Genomic DNA, 19,287 nt, shown 5'->3' with positions numbered 1-19,287 from the left:
GCAGTGAAATTTTTTAGGCAGAACTAAGAGATACTTTTAAGACAGAATTCACAGGTGGCTCACGACTGTCATCTCAGCACTTTGGGAGGCCGAGACGGGCGGATCACCTGAGGTCAGGAGTTCGACACCAGCCTGACCAACACAGACAAACCCTGTCTCTACTAAAAATACAAAAAAATTAGCCAGGCGTGGTGGCAGGCACCTGTAATCCCAGCTACTCAGGAGGCTGAGACAGGAGAATCGCTTGACCCCTAGGAGACGTAGGTTGCGGCCCGCTGAGATCGCACCATTGCTGGGCAACAAGAGCAAAACTCCATCTCGAAAAAATAAGAATTCATCATGAAACTTTAGTTTTAAAACTAGACATTATCATAACCTAATATGTAATTTAATAACCCTACAGGGAAGAATTTAGAATCAAATTCACACTAGAAGCTTGGCTATCTTTATAAAGTCACTCTGGACATGCTGTAATCACATTAAGAGCATACTCAAAATAAAGTCCCTCCTGTGTAGTTGATACAAATACTCTTAGAGTCTCAACAGCATCATCAAATGGCATTAAATGCTCAATTATGCAGCATACTAATGTTGTAGTAGGCACAGTAAAAAGAAAATAACATAAACCCAGTACCAGAGGGGTCAAATAACTCTAAAACTTACTTAAGGACAAAATTATAAGCATCCATGTGTATCGAAAATAAGAGTGACTACAGGCCAAGATTTCGAAATCTTTCCATTACTAGCAGCTATAAACTGGAAATGACAGCAATGCGGGAAGAGAATCATTAGACAGTGATGACACAGGGGAGGCAAAACCACACAGGGTGGACACAAAAACACTAAAATATTCCACAAATTTTTTAATTGCTGAATCTGAACTAGGTGAAAAACAGGAGGCTCCAAGAAAGAAAAAATAACTGCTAACAGCAAAAGCAGCTAAACAGGCAAGAGACAGCAATACGGCAGTTGGAACCTAATCCTAACTCTGTTTACCAGGTGATCTTGGGCAAGTCACCTCTATCTTTGAGTCTGAGGACTTAAGTATAAAACAAAAATCTGAATTAGATGAGTTCCGAGACTCCTTTTGGTTCCAACATTCTGAGTCCATAATGCAAACTAATTCTTTTTTTTTTTTTTTGAGACGGAGTCTCGCTCTGTCGCCCAGGCTGGAGTGCAGTGGGGCAATCTCGGCTCATTGCAAGCTCCGCCCCCCGGGTTCACGTCATTCTCCTGCCTCAGTCTCCCGTGTAGCTGGGACTACAGGTGCCTGCCACCATGCCCGGCTAATTTTTTTGTGTGTATTTTTAGTAGAGACGGGTTTCACCGTGTTAGCCAGGATGGTCTCGATCTCCTGACCTCGTGATCCGCCCGTCTCGGCCTCCCAAAGTGCTGGGATTACAGGTGTGAGCCACCGCGCCTGGCCTGCAAACTAATTCTTCTATAGTGTCATTGGGAGTTATAACCTTTCTGATTTTAAAGGTATGTGAAGACAAGTATAAGATGTATAGTATAGCTTGGAAACAGGATGCCCATCTCAACCAAACCCTGTTCTGGGAAAGCACCCATTTTGTATATGTTATCTTAAAGGCAGCTTCTTACCACAGCGTGGTTCTTGAGGAGTTCCTTTCATAAATAGCATGCAGGGGGCAGCATGAGTCAATTTCTTCAAGCGAAGGTTGAGATCTTCTTTAAGATGTTCGTTAGCGCTGGGTAGGAAGGAGCCACTAGATGCATGTCGCTGAACTTTTTTGGTCAACTCTGGGGCATGTGCACCATCTAATCGGTCGATTTTCTGAGAATTCTACAGTTTAAAAAGTTATTTAGAATATGTGCAGCATTCCATAATAATGACATTGTTCTAGCAAATTTTTAAAGGGGACAACAGTATTACTGGAGATGTAAAAAAAGAAACCCTCATTGCCAACTGCCTGCACTGCATCTCAATTTTAGAAACACATAATAATTGTTTCTTTTCTTGGAAACACACAGAGAAAACACTGCAACATCTCAAATCAGGTCAGTCTAACATGATACAAAGAAGAAGCCCCACACTGGCTGGGATGAATCTCTTATTAAGTATAAATGAGGCATTTGGGGAACTACGATGACACCCATGGGCGCCCAGCACAGTTGTGCACCTGCTTCCTAAGACTCATTCATCAAACCAGAACCAGCCAGAGGTTCCATTATGTCCAGGCACATGCTCTGAACAAGCAATTTAACCAACTCAGGGAACACTGGCGTTCCACAGCCACATATCTGAATTTTGATCAAGAAGCTCTTGATTCTGGCTGCTGGCCCTGCACAGTCCACGTAAGATGTTGGCAAGCAGCTGGCATGGTCTTCTTTTTCAGCATGGGTGCAAAAATGAGACTATCAGAAGAAAGGTGGAAGGCCAGAAACAGCCAAATACCTAATATTCGGGGATTAGGGAGAGGGTAAAGACACAAAATAGGTAGCCCCATGGCACCCTACAAATGGATAATCTCTTGTACCACCTTTATCCTTACCTTAAAAAACAGAAAAGTGGGAACAGAGCTAATTTCATATTTTTCAGATACTTCAGGAACACCTTCAGCTTCCAACTTTAAAATAAAAGAATTCAAACTTGATTATTACAAGGTCCTTTTTCTCTACTTCGATATGTAAATCAGTTTCACATGCATTATTCCTTCAAGTAGTTGGCATTTTTAAAGAGTATGGTACAAAAGTTTATGACACATTTACATTTAAATGAGACTCACTGGGCTGGCATGTCATCCACTGAGTTTGCAGTGTCAAAAGAGGTTCAGAGGTTTTTATTTTGTTGCACATTTCAAAAGATGCCTGGAGGCTGTGAATAAAATTTTTGGTGCACTAGTGACCTAGTAAATTTTCAATCATATGCAGCTACTACTATATTGAAATCCATAAATCACTGACCCCAGTTATGTCATGATTACAGTGCTTATTTTCTGCCCACAGCAATTCTTGCTGTTTGCTCTATTGACTAATTTCAAGAGGCAGTACATCATGACTGACAGTTGCAGCCTTCTGCAAATTATGAAGCAAAAAGGACTATTTTTTCAATAAACTATTGATGTCTGATAAATTTTGCTTTTAACTCCTGCAAGGCTGCTGGACACTAGGCAGATATCTTGCTAGGTTACTTGCTTCTGGTCTATTTACAATGTAAATGCCTTTTAAATAAGATGACTGCATTGTTTGATACTTTCCTTGAGGCCCCTCAACAAGACAGGATGTGATATCTGACGCATGAATTTAAAACATATTTAGTAACAGAATTTCTAAATAATTAGAGCACAATTACTGTAAGCTATTTATTTAGGTCTTTATAAATGATATACTTTGAGAAATACCAAGATATATCCTTCCCTCATAGGACTGTCAATTTAATATAAACTTTTTGAAACCAATAAAAATCTGTATTCACATTATACCTGTAGGAAATAAAATTTATTGATAAATTATATTGTTAAAAGTTTTTAAAATATATACACTGTATTTTTCCAAGAGTGAAAGATTTCCACTGGGCTTGAAATACTATTTTTATTTAGAGCCTCACCCAATCAGGTTATAGCTACCCAAATAAAGTTTGCAGATAAAGTGGGAAGCAAAGTCATATGTATTTGGTTTTTATCTTCTATCTCCTACATTCTCGGTTGCTCTTTTACTACCTTAATTTTTAATTTTTAGAAAACCCTTGTGCGACAATATTTTTAATTGTTTCCATTTTTAAAATGTACTTATGTGAAAATTCCATAATATCAATGTCTAACAATCTGAAAAAAGAACAAAAAGATAAGGCATTCTGAGACAGCGATTTAGTACAGACTCTCAAAAGTTTTAAAGACGTTTGTGCTATTTTCTTTTACATACACTACAGCACACTCAGATCAAAGATGACCAGAAAAGTTGACGAGTAGGGCATGCCTACATTACCATCCTCCAGCTCATTATTTTCTGTCTTTCAACTAACATCTACGGAGTGCCCACTACGCACTGGGCATTGTGCAAGGATCAGAAAACGGCCCTTCCTTTAGTACAACTGAATTCTAATCAAAAAGTAATACAAATCTAAAAACAGGGCAATACTAAGTAGAAATAAGGTAATGTGATCTTAAACCAGAACAAAACAGGTAGCATCCTGACTCATAAAAACAAATTCCGATCTTCTTTTAAAATCTGATTTCTTAGCCAGCCATGATGGCGGGTGCCTGTAATCCCAGCTACTTGGGATGCTGAGGCAGGAGAATCGCTTGAACCCGGGAGGCAGAGGTTGCAGTGAGCCCAGATCGCACTATTGCACTCCAGCTGGGGCGACTAAGCAAAACTCCGTCCCAGAAAAAAAAAAAAAAAAAAAATCTGACTTCTTCTTATATTCTTACATTCCTGCTGGTTTCCAGTGGAGTAACAATTATTCTGAGAAGTAAACAACCTCTCACAATTCTTGCTGAAGGCTGAGAACTACCACAACTGCCTCCACTCAATCAGCTCGCAAAAGAAGAGATCTTCATAACTCAGAGGCAATGGTAACAGACAAATCTTCAGAAGAAGGAAACAGGAATATCATTTAAGGCAAAAGAGTTCTCCAGAACATCAAGGGCATCTGACTGAAGTCCTAAAACTCTTGCAGCACTAAAATTCGTTACAAATACTTTGTTGGATTTAACCTAACAGTTTTAACAATGAAAACAAAATAAATATATAAATATTTTTAAAGGATCTGCATTCAGAAGAGCTCAAAGATGATCAGAAATAGCCATCATTCATGGGTGACCTACTCTGTGCCATAAACTATGAGAAGGCCTTAACATAAAACAGCCTAGCCTACAGACAATTTTGAAAGGTGCAAAATTTTAGCATGTTATCATCTCAGGTTAATAAGTGGTTAAAGAGGAGGTGCGATGGTTGGTTTAAGGTTTCAACTTGACTGGGTTAAGAGATACCCAGACAGCTGTTAAAACATTACTGCTGAGCATGGCTGTGAGGCTGTTTTGGGAAGAGACTGGCATTTGAATCAGTAGACTGAGTAAGGAAGATCCATTCCCATGCAATATGGTGGGGGGGAGGGGCACCATCCAATAAGTTGAAGGCCTGAAAAGAACTAGGAAAAAAAAAATGCAGAGGAAAAGCAAAAAAGCAAATCCTGTCTTTCTCCCTCTTTCTCTCTCTCCCTCCCTCTCCTCCGAACACCCCCATCCCCTACCCCTCCTGCCCCATCCCTCCCTCCTGGAGCTGAGATATCCATCTTCTCCTGTCTTTGGACATCACAGCTCTAGGTTCTCCAACCGTTAGACTGCAGGACTTGCATCACCGGCCCCCCAGGTTCTCAGACCTTCAGACTTGGACTGAGCCACGCCACCAGCTTCCCTAGTTCTCCAGAGAGGGAGGGCAGATGGCAAGACTACTCAGCCTCCTAAATCCCCTCATATCTATCTGTACCTATCCTATTAGTTCTGTTTCTCTAGAGAACCCTAATTAACACAGGAGATAACTTGGGTAACTTGCCCAAAGATACACGGTTAATAAATGGCAGAGCTGAGAAACAAACCCAAGTTTGTTTGACTATAAAACCTGTGCTTTTTTCACTATACCATGGTTAATTTTTTCTACTACTACAATCAAAAAGAAAGATTACACGTCAAAGTAGGATTTATACACGACTTCAGCACCAACCAAACATGAACATTTCCAAATCAGAATCCAGGCAAAATGCCTCAAGTGGGAACCACTTGCTTCCTATACCAAGAATCTAAACCTTGGGACCAGTCCCACCTGCTATGTGTCTATGGAGAAGGAAAGAAAGCGGGCCGGGCGCGGTGGCTCAAGCCTGTAATCCCAGCACTTTGGGAGGCCGAGACGGGCGGATCATGAGGTCAGGAGATCGAGACCATCCTGGCTAATACGGTGAAACCCCGTCTCTACTAAAAAATACAAAAAACTAGCCGGGCGACGAGGCGGGCGCCTGTAGTCCCAGCTACTCGGGAGGCTGAGACAGGAGAATGGCGTGAACCCGGGAGGCGGAGCTTGCAGTGAGCTGAGAGCCAGCCACTGCACTCCAGCCTGGGCGGCAGAGCAAGACTCCGTCTCAAAAAAAAAAAAAAAAAAAAAAAAAAAAAAGAAAGCGGAAGGGAGGCATCAGGTAAATCCAGAGATGGGGAATCCTCTCTCTATTCTACTTTTATTGAGCAGGGGTCATCAGAGGCCACTATGATAGTAACAGCAAACAGCTACAACTTATTCTGGGCCAGATACTATTTAAGTGTGCTTCATGTATAGACTCATTTAATCCTCACAATAACAGGTACTGTCTTTAACATCCATTTTACAGAAGAAACTGGAACTTAAAGAGGTTCAATAACTTGGCCCAGATCACTGCCATGGTTTGAATGTATATGTCCCTCCTAAATTCGTATGCTGGAAATCAACATCCAAGGTGATAGCAATTAAGAGGGGAGCTTTGGGAGGTGATTAGGCCAAGAGGGCTCTGCCCTCATGGATGGGAACAGTGCCATTATAAAAGGGTTTGAGGCTGGCTAGTCCGTTTTTGCCCTTATTCTCCTGCTGCCAAGTGAGGACACAGCAACAAGATGCCATTTTGGGAACAGAGAGCAAGCCCTTGCCAGACACTGAATCTGCTGGTGCTTTCATCTCGGATTTCCCAGCCTCTAGAACTGTGAACAATAAATCTGCTGCTTAAAAATTGCTCAGTCTAAGGTATTCTATTACAGTAGCACAAATGGACTAGGACAATTACAAACCTGTTGAGTGATGGAGGCAGTGTGTCTCTGGAGCCAAGCGCCTCCCTACACCACGTTCCACTTCATGGCTGCTGCCCTTTCCTCATTCCACAGACCCTTCAGTATCCTTCAGTAACAGTGACCACAACCGCCTTCCTGCAACACCTTCCACTTGGCTCTCCATGTTTCCTCTGCCCTCCCGAACTGCTCAGACTCTGTCCGTTTCTGTCATCTCTGGCAGCCTCTGAACACCAGCATGTGCCAGCCTTGGTTCTGAGTCCTCTTCTATGCCTATCCACACTCACTGTCCTGGAGTGGGCTCATCCGATCCTATGGCTCTAAATGACGCTGCTATTACAACTCCCAAGTTCTTCCTAGCCCAGTCCTCTCCCCTCACCTCCAGACTATACACTCAACATCTGCACTCAGAGCTCTATCAAACACCTCTCACTAAACCTGCTCCTCCCCCAAGGCATCTCTATCTCACAAAATCCATCCAGTTCCTCAAATCAAAAAGGAGACAACCTTGATTAATCCATTTCTCTCACTCTCACATCTACTCCATCAACAGGTTTTCTGGGCTCCCCCTCCAAAATATAATCCCACTCAGACCATGACATCATTTCATCTCTCACCTGGCCTAGTAGCCTGCTAACTGGGGTACCTGCTTCTATTCTGCACCCTTCCCCCTTCAAACCATTCTCCACCCAGCAGCCAGAGTAACTGACTTATGACAGGAATGGAACTGTGTCACTGCTATTGCACTTGGAATAAGACCTGAATGTTATCATTCCCCACAAGGTCACTGACCCCTGCCTGCCACTCCAACTTCATGTCACACTCGTTCCCTCCCTCACGACTCTCCAGCCCCACTAGCCTTCTGCTTTGACACTCTGCACTTCGGCTAAAAGCTCTTCCTAGCTCTCCCAACGGCTGGCTCCTTTTCATTTTCCTGATGGCCCTGCTGGCAGAGTAGCTCACACCTGTAATCCCAGTATTTTGGGAGGCCAAGGTGGGAGGAATGCTTGAGTTCAGAAGTTTGAGGCTGCAGTGAGCTATGATCACGCCACTGCACCCTGGCCTGGGTGACAGAGTGAGACCTTGTCTCTTAATTTAAAAAAAACACTCTTCCTTAGATACACCCTTCCAGTCCAATCTAAATAAAGTATCGCACCTATCCCGGTTCCCATTTTTCATAGCCTATTTCTTTCTTTTGCAGAACTTATTACTACCTAAAATTACCTTGATAACATATATGTCTACTGTTTGTTGTCTGTGACCTTTAGTGTTATGTTTTGTATCCTCAGTGCCTAGACTACTGTGTGGCATTTAGTGTTTGATAAATAAATTTTGATAGAATATTAAACAAAGGTGGTCAGTATACCTAAGCCAAGAATGGGGATGGCCCCTTGCCAATGATGGCACTGAGCCCCAAGACTAAAGAGAGAACACTTAAATCTGCTATTCAGGAACATTTGGTCAAACCTCCAAAAGAGGCTTCCTTCTACTCTGTGATGTGTGATATTAGAAAAAAAAAAAGAATTTCAAAATCAAAATATTTGTCAAACAGCCAAATATAAATCTCAAAATAGAAATTTAAAATAACAGTTTTGATAGCTTAGGCGGAGATCGCTTCCAATATGGCCAAATAGGAAGAGCTCCAATCTGTAGCTCCCAGCAAGACTGACGCAGAAGACGGCTGATTTCTGCCTTTCCAACTGTGGTACCAGGTTCATCTCATTGGGACTGGTTGGACAGTGGGTGCAGCCCACGGAGGGGGAGCCAAAGCAGGGCGGGGCATCGCCTCACCCGGGAAATGCAAGGGGTCGGGGAATTTCCCTTTCCTAGTAAAGGGAAGCTGTGAGTGACTGTACCTGAAGGAATGATACACTTCTGCCTAAATACTGCACTTTTCCCACGGTCTTCGCCTTCTCGTTCCTGGCTTAGTAGGTCCCACGCCCATGGAGTCCTGCTCACTGCTAGCACAGCAGTCTGAGACCGACCTGGGACTATGAAGCTTGGCTGGGGGAGGGGCGTCCGCCATTGCCGAGGCTTGAATAGGCAGTTCTATACTTACAGTGTAAACAAAGTGGCAGGGAAGCTCGAACTGGGTGCAGCCCACCGCAGCTCAGCAAGGCCTACTGCCTCTCTAGATTCCACCCCTGGGGGCAGGACATATCTGAACAAAAGGCAGCAGACAGCTTCTGCAGACTTAAACATCCCTGCCTGACAGCTCTGAAGAGTGCAGGTGGTTCTCCCAGCATGGCGTTCAAGATCCAATAACAGACAAGTGGGTCCCTGATCCCCGTATAGCCCCACTGGGAGACACCTCCTAGTAGGGGCCAACAGACACCTCATACAGACGGGTGCCCCTCTGGGATGAAGCTTCCAGAGGACGGATCAGGCAGCTATATTTGCTGTTCTGCAGCCTCCACTGGTGACACCCAGGCAAACAGGGTCTGGAGTGGACCTCCAGCAAACTCCAACAGACCTGCAGCTGAGGGGCCTGTTAGAAGAAACACTAACAAACAGAAAGGAACAGCATCAACATCAACAAAAAGGACATCCACCAAAACCCCATCTGCAGGTCACCAACTTCAAAGACCAAAGGTAGATAAAACCACAAAGATGGGGAGAGAAAGGCTGAAAATTCCAAAAACCAGGAATGCCTCTTCTCCTCCAAAGGAACACAACTTGCCAGCAAGAGAACAAACCTGGACAGAGAATGAGATCAACGAGTTGACAGAAGTAGGATTCAGAAGGCTGGTAATAACAAACTTCTCCTAGCTAAAGGAGCATGTTCTAATCCATCGCAAGGAAGCTAAAAACCTTGAAAAAAGGTTAGACAAATGGCTAACTAGAATAATCAGTGTAGAGAAGAGCTTAAATTACCTGATGGAGCTGAAAACCACAGTACAAGAACTGCGTGAAGCATACACAAGCTTCACACTAGCCGATTCGATCAAGCGGAAGAAAGGATATCAGCGATTAAAGATCAAATTAACGAAATAAAGTGAGAAGACAAGATTAGAGGAAAAAAGAGTGAAAATAAATGAACAAAGCCTCCAAGAAATATGAGACTATGTGAAAAAACCAAATCTACGTTTGATTGGTGTATCTGAAAGTGGCAGAGAGAATGGAATCAAATTAGAAAACACTCTTCAGGATATTATCCAAGAGAACTTATCCAACCTAGCAAGGCAGGTCAACATTCAAATTCAGGAAATACAGGGAACACCACAAAGATACTCCTGGAGAAGAGCAACCCCAAGACATATAATTGTCAGATTCACCAAGGTTGAAATTAAGGAAAAAATGTTAAAGGCAGCCAGGGAGAAAGGTTGGGTTACCCACAAAGGGAAGCCCATCAGACTAACAGTGGATCTATCCGCAGAAATCCTACAAGCCAGAAGTGAGTGGGGGCTGATATTCAACATTCTTAAAGAATTTTCAACCCAGAATTTCATATCCAGGCAAACTAAGCTTCATAAGTGAAGAGGAAATAAAATCATTTAAAGACAAGCAAATGCTGAGAGATTTTGTCACCACCAGGCCTGCCTTACAAGAGCTCCTGAAGGAAGTACTAAACATGGAAAGGAACAACCAGTACCAGCCACTGCAAAAACAGGCCAAATGGTAAAAGACCATTGACACTATAAAGAAACTGCATTAATGAACAGGCAAAATTACCAGCTAGCATCATAATGACAGAATCAAATTCACACACAACAGGCTGGGCATGGTGGCTCACACCTGTAATCCCAGCAATTTTGGGAGGCCAAGGCAGGTGGATAATTTGAGGTCAGGAGTTCGAGACCAGACTGGCCAACATGGTGAAACCCTGTCTCCACTAAAAATACAAAAATTAGCTGGGCATGGTGGTGGGTGCCTGTAATCCCAGCTACCCAGGAGGCTGAGGCGGAAGAATCTCTTGAACCTGGAAGGCGGAGGTTGCAGTGAGCCAAGATCGCATCACTGCACTCCAGTCTGGGCAACAGTGAGACTCCGACTCAAAAAAAAAAAAAAAAATTCACACATAACAAAATTAACCTTAAATGTAAGTGGGCTAAATGCCCCAATTAAAAGACTAAAAGACACAGCCTGGCAAATTGGACAAAGAGTCAAGACCCATCAGTGTGCTATATTCAGGAGACCCATCTCACATGCAAAGACAAACACAGGCTCAAAATAAAGGGATGGAGGAAGATCTACCAAGCAAACGGAAAACAAAAAAAGCAGAGCAGACACTGCAATCCTGGTCTCTGATAAAACAGTTTAACAATAACAGACTGGATAAAGACAATGCGGCACATATGTATATACACCATGGAATACTATGCAGCCCTAAAAAAGGATGAGTTCATGTCCTTTACAGGGACATAGATGAAGCTGGAAACCATCATTTTCAGCAAACAATCACAAGGACAGAAAATCAAACACCGCATGTTCTCACTCATAAGTGGGAGCTGAACAATGAGAACACGTGGACACAGGGAGAGGAACATCACACACCAGGGCCCTGCTGGGGGTAGGGGGCTCAGGGAGGGATAGCATTAGGAGAAATACCTAATGTAAATGATGAGTTGATGGGTGCAGCAAACCAACATGGCACATGTATACCTATGTAACAAACCTGCATGTTGTGCACCTGTACCCTAGAACTTAAAGTATAATAATAATTTAAAAAGAAAAAAGTTTTGATAACTTCTTCAAAGACTTTCACCAAACTTAGCCCAGAAACAGCTAATAAAACCATGTTAATTGTGGGTTTTTTAAATTACCAAGATAGCACAGATTAAAAACCTACAGTCTTTTTAAGATTTAACAATTCTACCAGAATTATCTGAGAAGCATTTTTAGAGTTCCTTCCTGTAGAATGAAATCCAACATATGCTCTCTTAAGATGCCAAATAAATTGGCCAACATTCTATGACACTGAAAATTTTTAATTCCACTAGTTAGCGTGCACCTGGTTATACAGCTAGTTGGTATCCTTCAGAAGATTGCCCAACACTATCTGTTTACATACAATAATTATACACTCAGAAATTAAACATAAACTACATTTACATTTATGATTGTACAGACCTTTAGAAATTCAACAATGCAATCTGTATCTTTAAGAGAGTCGCACTTTCAAAATAAGAATAAACTATAAAGATTCTTGTTTTTTAAGAAGCAAAAATACATTTAAATACATAACTCCTCCATAACCTTGATCGTATATTTTAAATTATAGTCAACATAAAACGCAAGTACAGCAGCTACTATACAAACAAAATTAATGTCAAATGAAATACAATAGTATAAAATCTCACCAACCACCCAGTTGGTAAGTCTGACTTTGAGAATGTTTGCGCTGAAGCACATGATATGGTAAAATGACTATACCACGGCCTAGCAGGATGAGAGTACTAAGCTGCAAGTGGGATCAGGAAGGCTTGCATGGAAAGCAGGAGCCACCCAAACAAAAGAAAGTCATTTTTTTTTCTTTTTTTTTGAGACGGAGTCTTGCTCTGTTGCCCAGGCTGGAATGCAGTGGTGAGGTCTCAGCTCACTGCAACCTCCGCCTCCCGGGTTCAAGCGATTCTCCTGCCTCAGCCTCCCGAGTAGCTGGGAATAGAGGCACGTGCCACCACACCTGGCTGGGTTTTTTTTTGTATTTTTAGTAGAGACGGGGTTTCACCATGTTAGCCAGGATGGTCCCAATCTCCTGACCTCGTGATCTGCCCACCTCGGCCTCCCAAAGTGCTGGGATTAAAGGCGTGAGCCACCATGCCTGGCCCTATTATTATTATTATTATTTTTTTTTTTTTTTTTTTTTTAATAATGAAAACCTGATAAGGTAAAGGTCCCCATCTCAAGTATCTCACATCTAGTCAAGCAGGCAATGAAAAGAGGAATTGAATGACAATACAGACAAAAATATAGGGAATTTCCTGATCCAAGCAACCCATGGCACAGACTAAGTTCAGAGACAAACAAAAAGCTACAGGAAAAAATAGCTAAACTTTCATACAAAATAGCTGATTTGGATCTCAAATACAACCAGCAGCAGGCACCCAACAAAGCCTTGTGCTATTCTTCCTCTCTCCCATCCCCTCTGCCATATACCATATTTTGGAAGATTCTATCAAACGATTAATTAAATGACAAAGGTGTACTCCTATTTTAGGTAAAGACACAACAAAGGATCAGTATGAGAGAAGGTACTGACTATGTAAATTGAAAATAAAAGGCATTAAGACATTTTAAGTATTTCATTTTATTCTGAATAAATGTAAGGTTTCTCTAAGACTTTTTTGTTCTGTTTTGAGACGAAGTCTCGCTCTGTCGCACAGGCTGTAGTGCAGTAGCGCGATCTCCGGTCACTACAAGCTCCGCCTGCTGGGTTGAAGTGACTCTCCTGCCTCGGCCTCCTGAGTAGCTGGGAAGACAGGCGTGCGCCACCACACCTGGCTAAATTTTGTATTTTTAGTAGAGACAGGGTTTCACCATGTTACTCAAGCTGGTCTTGAATTCCTTTTAGTGATAGAAATACCACATCAGGCCGGGCGCGGTGGCTCAAGCCTGTAATCCCAGCACTTTGGGAGGCCGAGACAGGCGGATCACGAGGTCAGGAGATCGAGACCATCCTGGCTAACACGGTGAAACCCCGTCTCTACTAAAAAATACAAAAAACTAGCCAGGCGACGTGGCGGCGCCTGTAGTCCCAGCTACCTGGGAGGCTGAGACAGGAGAATGGCGTGAACCCGGGAGGCGGAGCTTGCAGTGAGCTGAGATCCGGCCATAGCACTCCAGCCTGGGTGACAGAGCGAGACTCCGTCTCAAAAAAAAAAAGAAATACCACATCATCTCTTCTGTGCCATTGGAGGTGTGACAGCCTCAGGATGGAGCCCAGAAGAGCCCACTATACATGGCAGTGACTCAGGTAAATGGAACACCACCCATTATAAACACAGCACCCAGAAGGAATACAGATGCCCTTTTAATTTTTTTTTTTAAGAGACAAAGTCTCACTTTGTCACCCAAGCTGGAGTGTAATGGCACAATCATAGCTCACTGCAGCCTCTAACTCCTAGTCTTAAGCAATCCTCCCACCCCAGCCTCCCAAGTAGCTGGGGCAACAGGTGTACACAGTTAGTTTTTTAAATTTTTATTCTGCAGAGATGAAGTCTCGCTATGTTGTCCAGGCTGGTCTCAAACTCATGTCCTTGAACAATCCTCCCACTCACGCCTCCCAAAGAAGCCTCCCAAAGTGCTGGGATTACATGTGTGAACCACTCTGCCCCACCCCAAATACACTTTAGGACCATATCATCAATATAGAGAATGAGGGATTCAGACGCAATAAATACGAAAACCTTGTCCTTCAGCTTTCAATTCCAATGAGCACAAACTAACTACTCTGACCTAAAATGGGTGACTAACTCTTCTAACTCTATTTTACCAGCTCCTACGAAATAAGAAATTATTGATAGTCACAAAAGTTTACAATCTGTTTAAAAATATCTACTTTATGATCACTTATTTAAATGTTTTATGAATCCCAGTCACAAAAAAGAACTGATCCCTTTACTTTACAAGCCAAAAATGCCAAATTATTTTATCATTAAAATAAAAAAAAAGACTGAAGGGCAAAGTGGCTCACATCTGTAATCCGAGCACTTTGGGAGGCCAAGGTAGGCAGACTGCTTGAGTCCATGAGTTCAAGACCAGCCTAAGCAACATGGCGAAACTGTATCTCTACAAGAAATACAAAAATTAGCTGGGCAGGGTGGTGCACACCTGCAGTCCCAGCTATTCGGGAGGCTAAGGTGGGGAAATTGCTTGAGCCTGGGAGGTGGAGGCTGCAGTGGGCCAAGATCACACCACTGAACTACAGCCTGGGTAATAACGGTGAGACCTTGTCTCCAAAAAAAAGACTAAGAAATCAAATAGACACAAGATAAAGTAGAAGAACATTAGTTCATACTCTAGAACTTTCCAAAAACTCTCATTAACAAAAAGAAAGCAGTTTTAAAATGAACTACATTCCTTTTTTTTTAGACATGGTCTCACCCTATGTTACCCAGTGGTGTGACTGCCTTGAGACCTCCTGGGCTCAAGGAATCCTCTGCCTTATCCTCCCGAGTAACTGGGACTACAAGTGCACACCAACATGCACAGCTAACTTTTTTAGTTTTTCTTGTGTAGAGATGGTTTTGCTATGTGCATCAGGCTGGTTTTGAACTCCTGGCCTCAAGCAATCCTCCCACCTCAGCCTCAAGAGGTATTGGGATTACAGGTGTGAGCCACGGCGCCCAGCCTGCATGCCTCTCTTACTGGGAAAGACCAATGATATCTCATTCTACTTCTCTTTTACTTACTACTGTTCAGCCAGCGCCTTTTAATTAGCTACCTTACAAATGCCATGCAAATTACCTTTGCCCCAATGATGGCTAATGAAAGAAAAACTATGTTATAGAGTGAATTTCCATAAAGTGATGACTCCTGGAAGAATGACCAATCTTACACTGTCATCATCCTCATGAGTGGCAGGTGCAGTCAGGCTCAGGTATCCCCCACAACCCAAAATCTCTGAGGGCTCCTCCAACCTTTGGCTCACAGAGATACTTAAGCACTTGAACAACTTAAAATCTCACTGCCAAGTCTGGTACCAATGTGAGAAGTAATTCTATAGTCACTTTAAATAAATCATTCAGATAGCAGCTAAGAACAATGTATTACCTAAACCAGTAACATGATACACATAAAAGCAGACTTAGAACAATTACCATCATCTCGATTAATCTTATGATTGAAATGTTTAATCATTTATTTCACTTGTAATCATTATCTTTTATCACTGACCAAACATACAGTTTTAATGACCCCCTTCTATTATTTATATTGAACATTTTAGGGTTACACTCTAAAGTTACATTATACATTTCATTGGAATTTTAAATAAGCCCTTAAATTTTAAAAAGCTAATCACTATATTCACATCTGCCCTATTTGCATAAAGAAACACTAGAAGGATTCATACAAAATTAATACAAGCAGTTACTTATGTGGTGGGACACAAGGGTGACAACGGAGGAATGGGGTGAGCTTTCTCAATGGACACCTTTCTATACTGTTCGGAATTTTGAGCCATCTGAGTACAATACCTATTCAAAGCAAACTTATTTCTACAGAAGCTACCTGAAAATTTTATCACCTACTACATGAATGAATTATCCTGTCAGAATTCTGTTTTCAGTTTACATAAAAAGAGACATAAGACCAATACAGTTGATGTTATTTTTAACCCCATATAAGAGTATATTGGGTAACGTGTACTCTGAACTCACAGACTCTTGTTTTAAAAAATAAGACTTTGGTTTTTCCTTTTTTTTTTTTAATCTTAAGGATTCAGGCTTTGGAATACAAGGTGCACTTCCCCTCCTGATAATTCATTTCTAAGACTTTCAACACATATTTTGGCCCTGTTGCCTAAACCAGTACTAAGTCCTGAATAGTATCTTTAATATGCTAAACCAATTGAGTTAATCCACAGTCACAACTATGGCTTTTCTAGTACTTATCCACTCAAGAGAGAAGCAGGAATGTAGGAGCACACAAACCAGAGTGAAAAACAAAAGAGGCAAGGAAGAGACTGACTGGCTTCCCTCTTCCTCCGCATTCTGAACAGGTTAGAAAGACTTTCACCTTCTCCCATAGGTCTGTCTGCCTTCATCTAAACCAAGATAGCAACTTCCTGTTCCCTGGTCCCTAGCAGCATTTACATACCCTTTCCTGAACTATTTTCCACAGCACACCTAGCTTTTCAATGACATAATTTGTGTTACTATTTTAAATGTCTTAAAACCACAGCTACCCACAGAGAACTAACTCATCTGCCTGTGCTCTCCAAAACTCCAGCCCACAGCCACTTTGACGTTTGGTAGTCACGCCCCACACCCGAGGATGATCGAGGAAAAGTGTACATTTGGCCAGGCATGGTGGCTCACGCCTGTAATCATAGTACTTTGGGAGGCCGAGGCAGGCAGATCACGAGGTCAGGAGACCGAGACCATCCTGGCTAAGACGGTGAAACCCTGTCTACCAAAAATACAAAAAATTAGCTGGGCGTGGTGGTAGGCGTCTGCAATCCCAGCTACTCAGGAGGCTGAGGCAGAAGAATCGCTTAAACCAGGGAGGCAGAGGATGCAGTGAGCCGAGATCGCACCACTGCACCCCAGCCTGGGCGACAGAGCAAGACTCGTCTCAAAAAAAAAAAAAAAAAGAAAAGAAAAATTATTTTAAGATTTTTAAGAACAATGTGCAAAAATAACAGATCCCACATCAATCACAGATATTTGGAATTCCACACCACTCCATCTTTATATAAGTTAATAAAATCTAATCTTTTATTTATGTATTTTTTTTGAGACAGTGTCTCGCTCTGTCACCCAGGCTAGAGTGCAGTGGCGCAATCTCGGCTCACTGCAACCTCTGACTCCCAGGTTCAAAAGGGTCTCCTGCCTTAGCCTCCCGTATAGCTGGGATTATAGGCACCGTCCCCCCACCACACCCAGCTAATTTTTGTATTTTAGTAGAGACAGGGTTTCATTATGTTGGCCAGGCTGGTCTCAAACTCCTGAACTCAGATGATATGCCCGCCTCAGCCTCCTAAAGTGCTGGGATTACAGGTGTGAGCTACCACGTCCAGCCCTAATCTAACCCATAAATCAGAATTAAATTCATAAAAGACATGACATTGAAATATAAATACCTTCACAAATGAAACTTGAGGGTGTTCTTTAGCTAACTCTGCCATAACTTCGTTCATCTGTGCACACTGTGGAGCCCATGGTGCCCAGAAATGGACCACAAGGAGGGATCTGTAAATCAAGTAAATGCACTGATTTAAAATTATACCGATTTTAGAAATAAACAAATACTGATATAGATTAAATTACCAAAAAAAAAAAAAAAAAACTTTAAAAGAACTGCCTGAAGTTTTTCACATTGCTAGAATTTTGTTGTATACAACACTGGAATGTAAAAGCACTCTGCAAGGTCTTGAGACTTTCAGATAAATTTTCAAGTCAATGGCATTTCGAGTCAAGCCCATTTGAAGTAGATTTGAATATTCATCCACATCAATTAAAAGTCATGTAAATCACTGTTGTTGGGAGTGTAAATCAGTTCAACCACTGTGGAAGACAGTGTAGCAATTCCTCAAGGATCTAGAACCAGAAATACCATCTGACCCAGCAATCCCATTACTGGGTATATACCCCAAAGATTATAAATCATTCTACTATAAAGACACATGCACACATACGTTTATTGCAGCACTATTTACAATACCAAAAACTTGGAACCAACCCAAATGCCCATCAATGATAGACTGGATAAAGAAAATATGGCACATATATACTATGGAATACTATGCAGTCATAAAAAGGAATGAGTTCATGTCCTTTGCAGGGGCATGGATGAAGCTGGAAGCCACCATTCTCAGCAAACTAACACAGGAACAGAAAAACAAACGCTGCACGTTCTCACTCGTAAGTGAGAGGTGAACAATGAGACCATATGGATACAGGGAGGGAAATATCATACACCGGGGCCTGTCGGGGGTAGGGGCCAAGGGGAGGGAAAGCATTAGGACAAATAACTAATGTATACAGGGTTTAAAACCTAGATGATGGGTTGATAGGTGCAGCAAACCACCATGGAACATGTATACCTATGTAAGAAACCTGCACGTTCTGCACATGTATCCCAGAACTTAAAGTAAACAAACAAACAAAAAAAAACCCAGGTATATCAACTATATTTTCAGACCCCTGGGCAAAGTGGAAACTGAATTTCCGTATTAATGGCACAATGTTTGTGAAAAATGGTTGTAGACACATTATTACTAGTAATATCATTATTTACTTTTCAAATGTGGTATTGTGAAGAGACATAACCGTGACCACAGAAACAGTAGTTAAGTGTTGAAAATGAAGGCATGCCAGTGGAAAATGAGGAAAAGAACAGAACTGCTTTTCACAAAGACATTCTTTTATACTTTTTAATATTATGCTACAAAAGATTTTTCCAGGCCTGGCACAGTGGCTCACATTTGTAATCCCAGCACTCTAGGAGGCCGAGGCAGGCAGATCACTTGAGGTCAGCAGTTCAAGACCAGCCTGGCTAACATGGTGAAACCTCATCTCTACTAAAAATACAAAAAATTAGCCAGGTGTGTTGATGCATGCCTATAATCCCAGCTACTCAGGAGGCTGAGGCAGAACTGTTTGAACCCGGGAGGCAAGAGGCTGCAGTGAGCTGAGATCACACCACTGCACTGCAGCCTGGGCAGCAGAGCAAGACTCTGTCTCAAAAAAAAAAAAAAAAAAAAAAAAGATTTTTATAGGCCAGGCAAGGTGGCTCATGCCTGTAATCAGCATTTTGGGAGGCTAAGGTGGAAGGATCACTTGAGCCCAGGGGGTCGAGGCTGCAATGAGCTATGATCGTACCACTACACTCCAGTGTGGGCAACAGAGTAAGATCCATT

The 19,287-nt window shown here is 42.2% G+C and overlaps 1 protein-coding gene across 1 annotated transcript in view; it reads right to left on the bottom strand.

The window, feature by feature from the left end:
• Positions 1-19,287, bottom strand: part of GLRX3 (glutaredoxin 3) — a 45,858-nt gene that overhangs the window by 19,121 nt on the left and 7,450 nt on the right. The window contains exons 2-4 of the mRNA XM_010389428.1: positions 17,509-17,617; positions 2,514-2,588; positions 1,603-1,804 (exon numbers count right to left, since the gene is read on the bottom strand). Coding sequence (XP_010387730.1) covers positions 1,603-1,804; positions 2,514-2,588; positions 17,509-17,617 — 386 coding nt within the window. The remainder of the gene's footprint in view (positions 1-1,602; positions 1,805-2,513; positions 2,589-17,508; positions 17,618-19,287) is intronic.

This window comes from Rhinopithecus roxellana, chromosome 11 (assembly GCF_007565055.1).
Source record: "Rhinopithecus roxellana isolate Shanxi Qingling chromosome 11, ASM756505v1, whole genome shotgun sequence".
Classification (NCBI taxonomy): Eukaryota; Metazoa; Chordata; class Mammalia; order Primates; family Cercopithecidae; genus Rhinopithecus; species Rhinopithecus roxellana.
The sequence above is the reverse complement of the archived record's forward strand: the minus strand, read 5'-3'. Positions and strand labels throughout refer to the sequence as shown.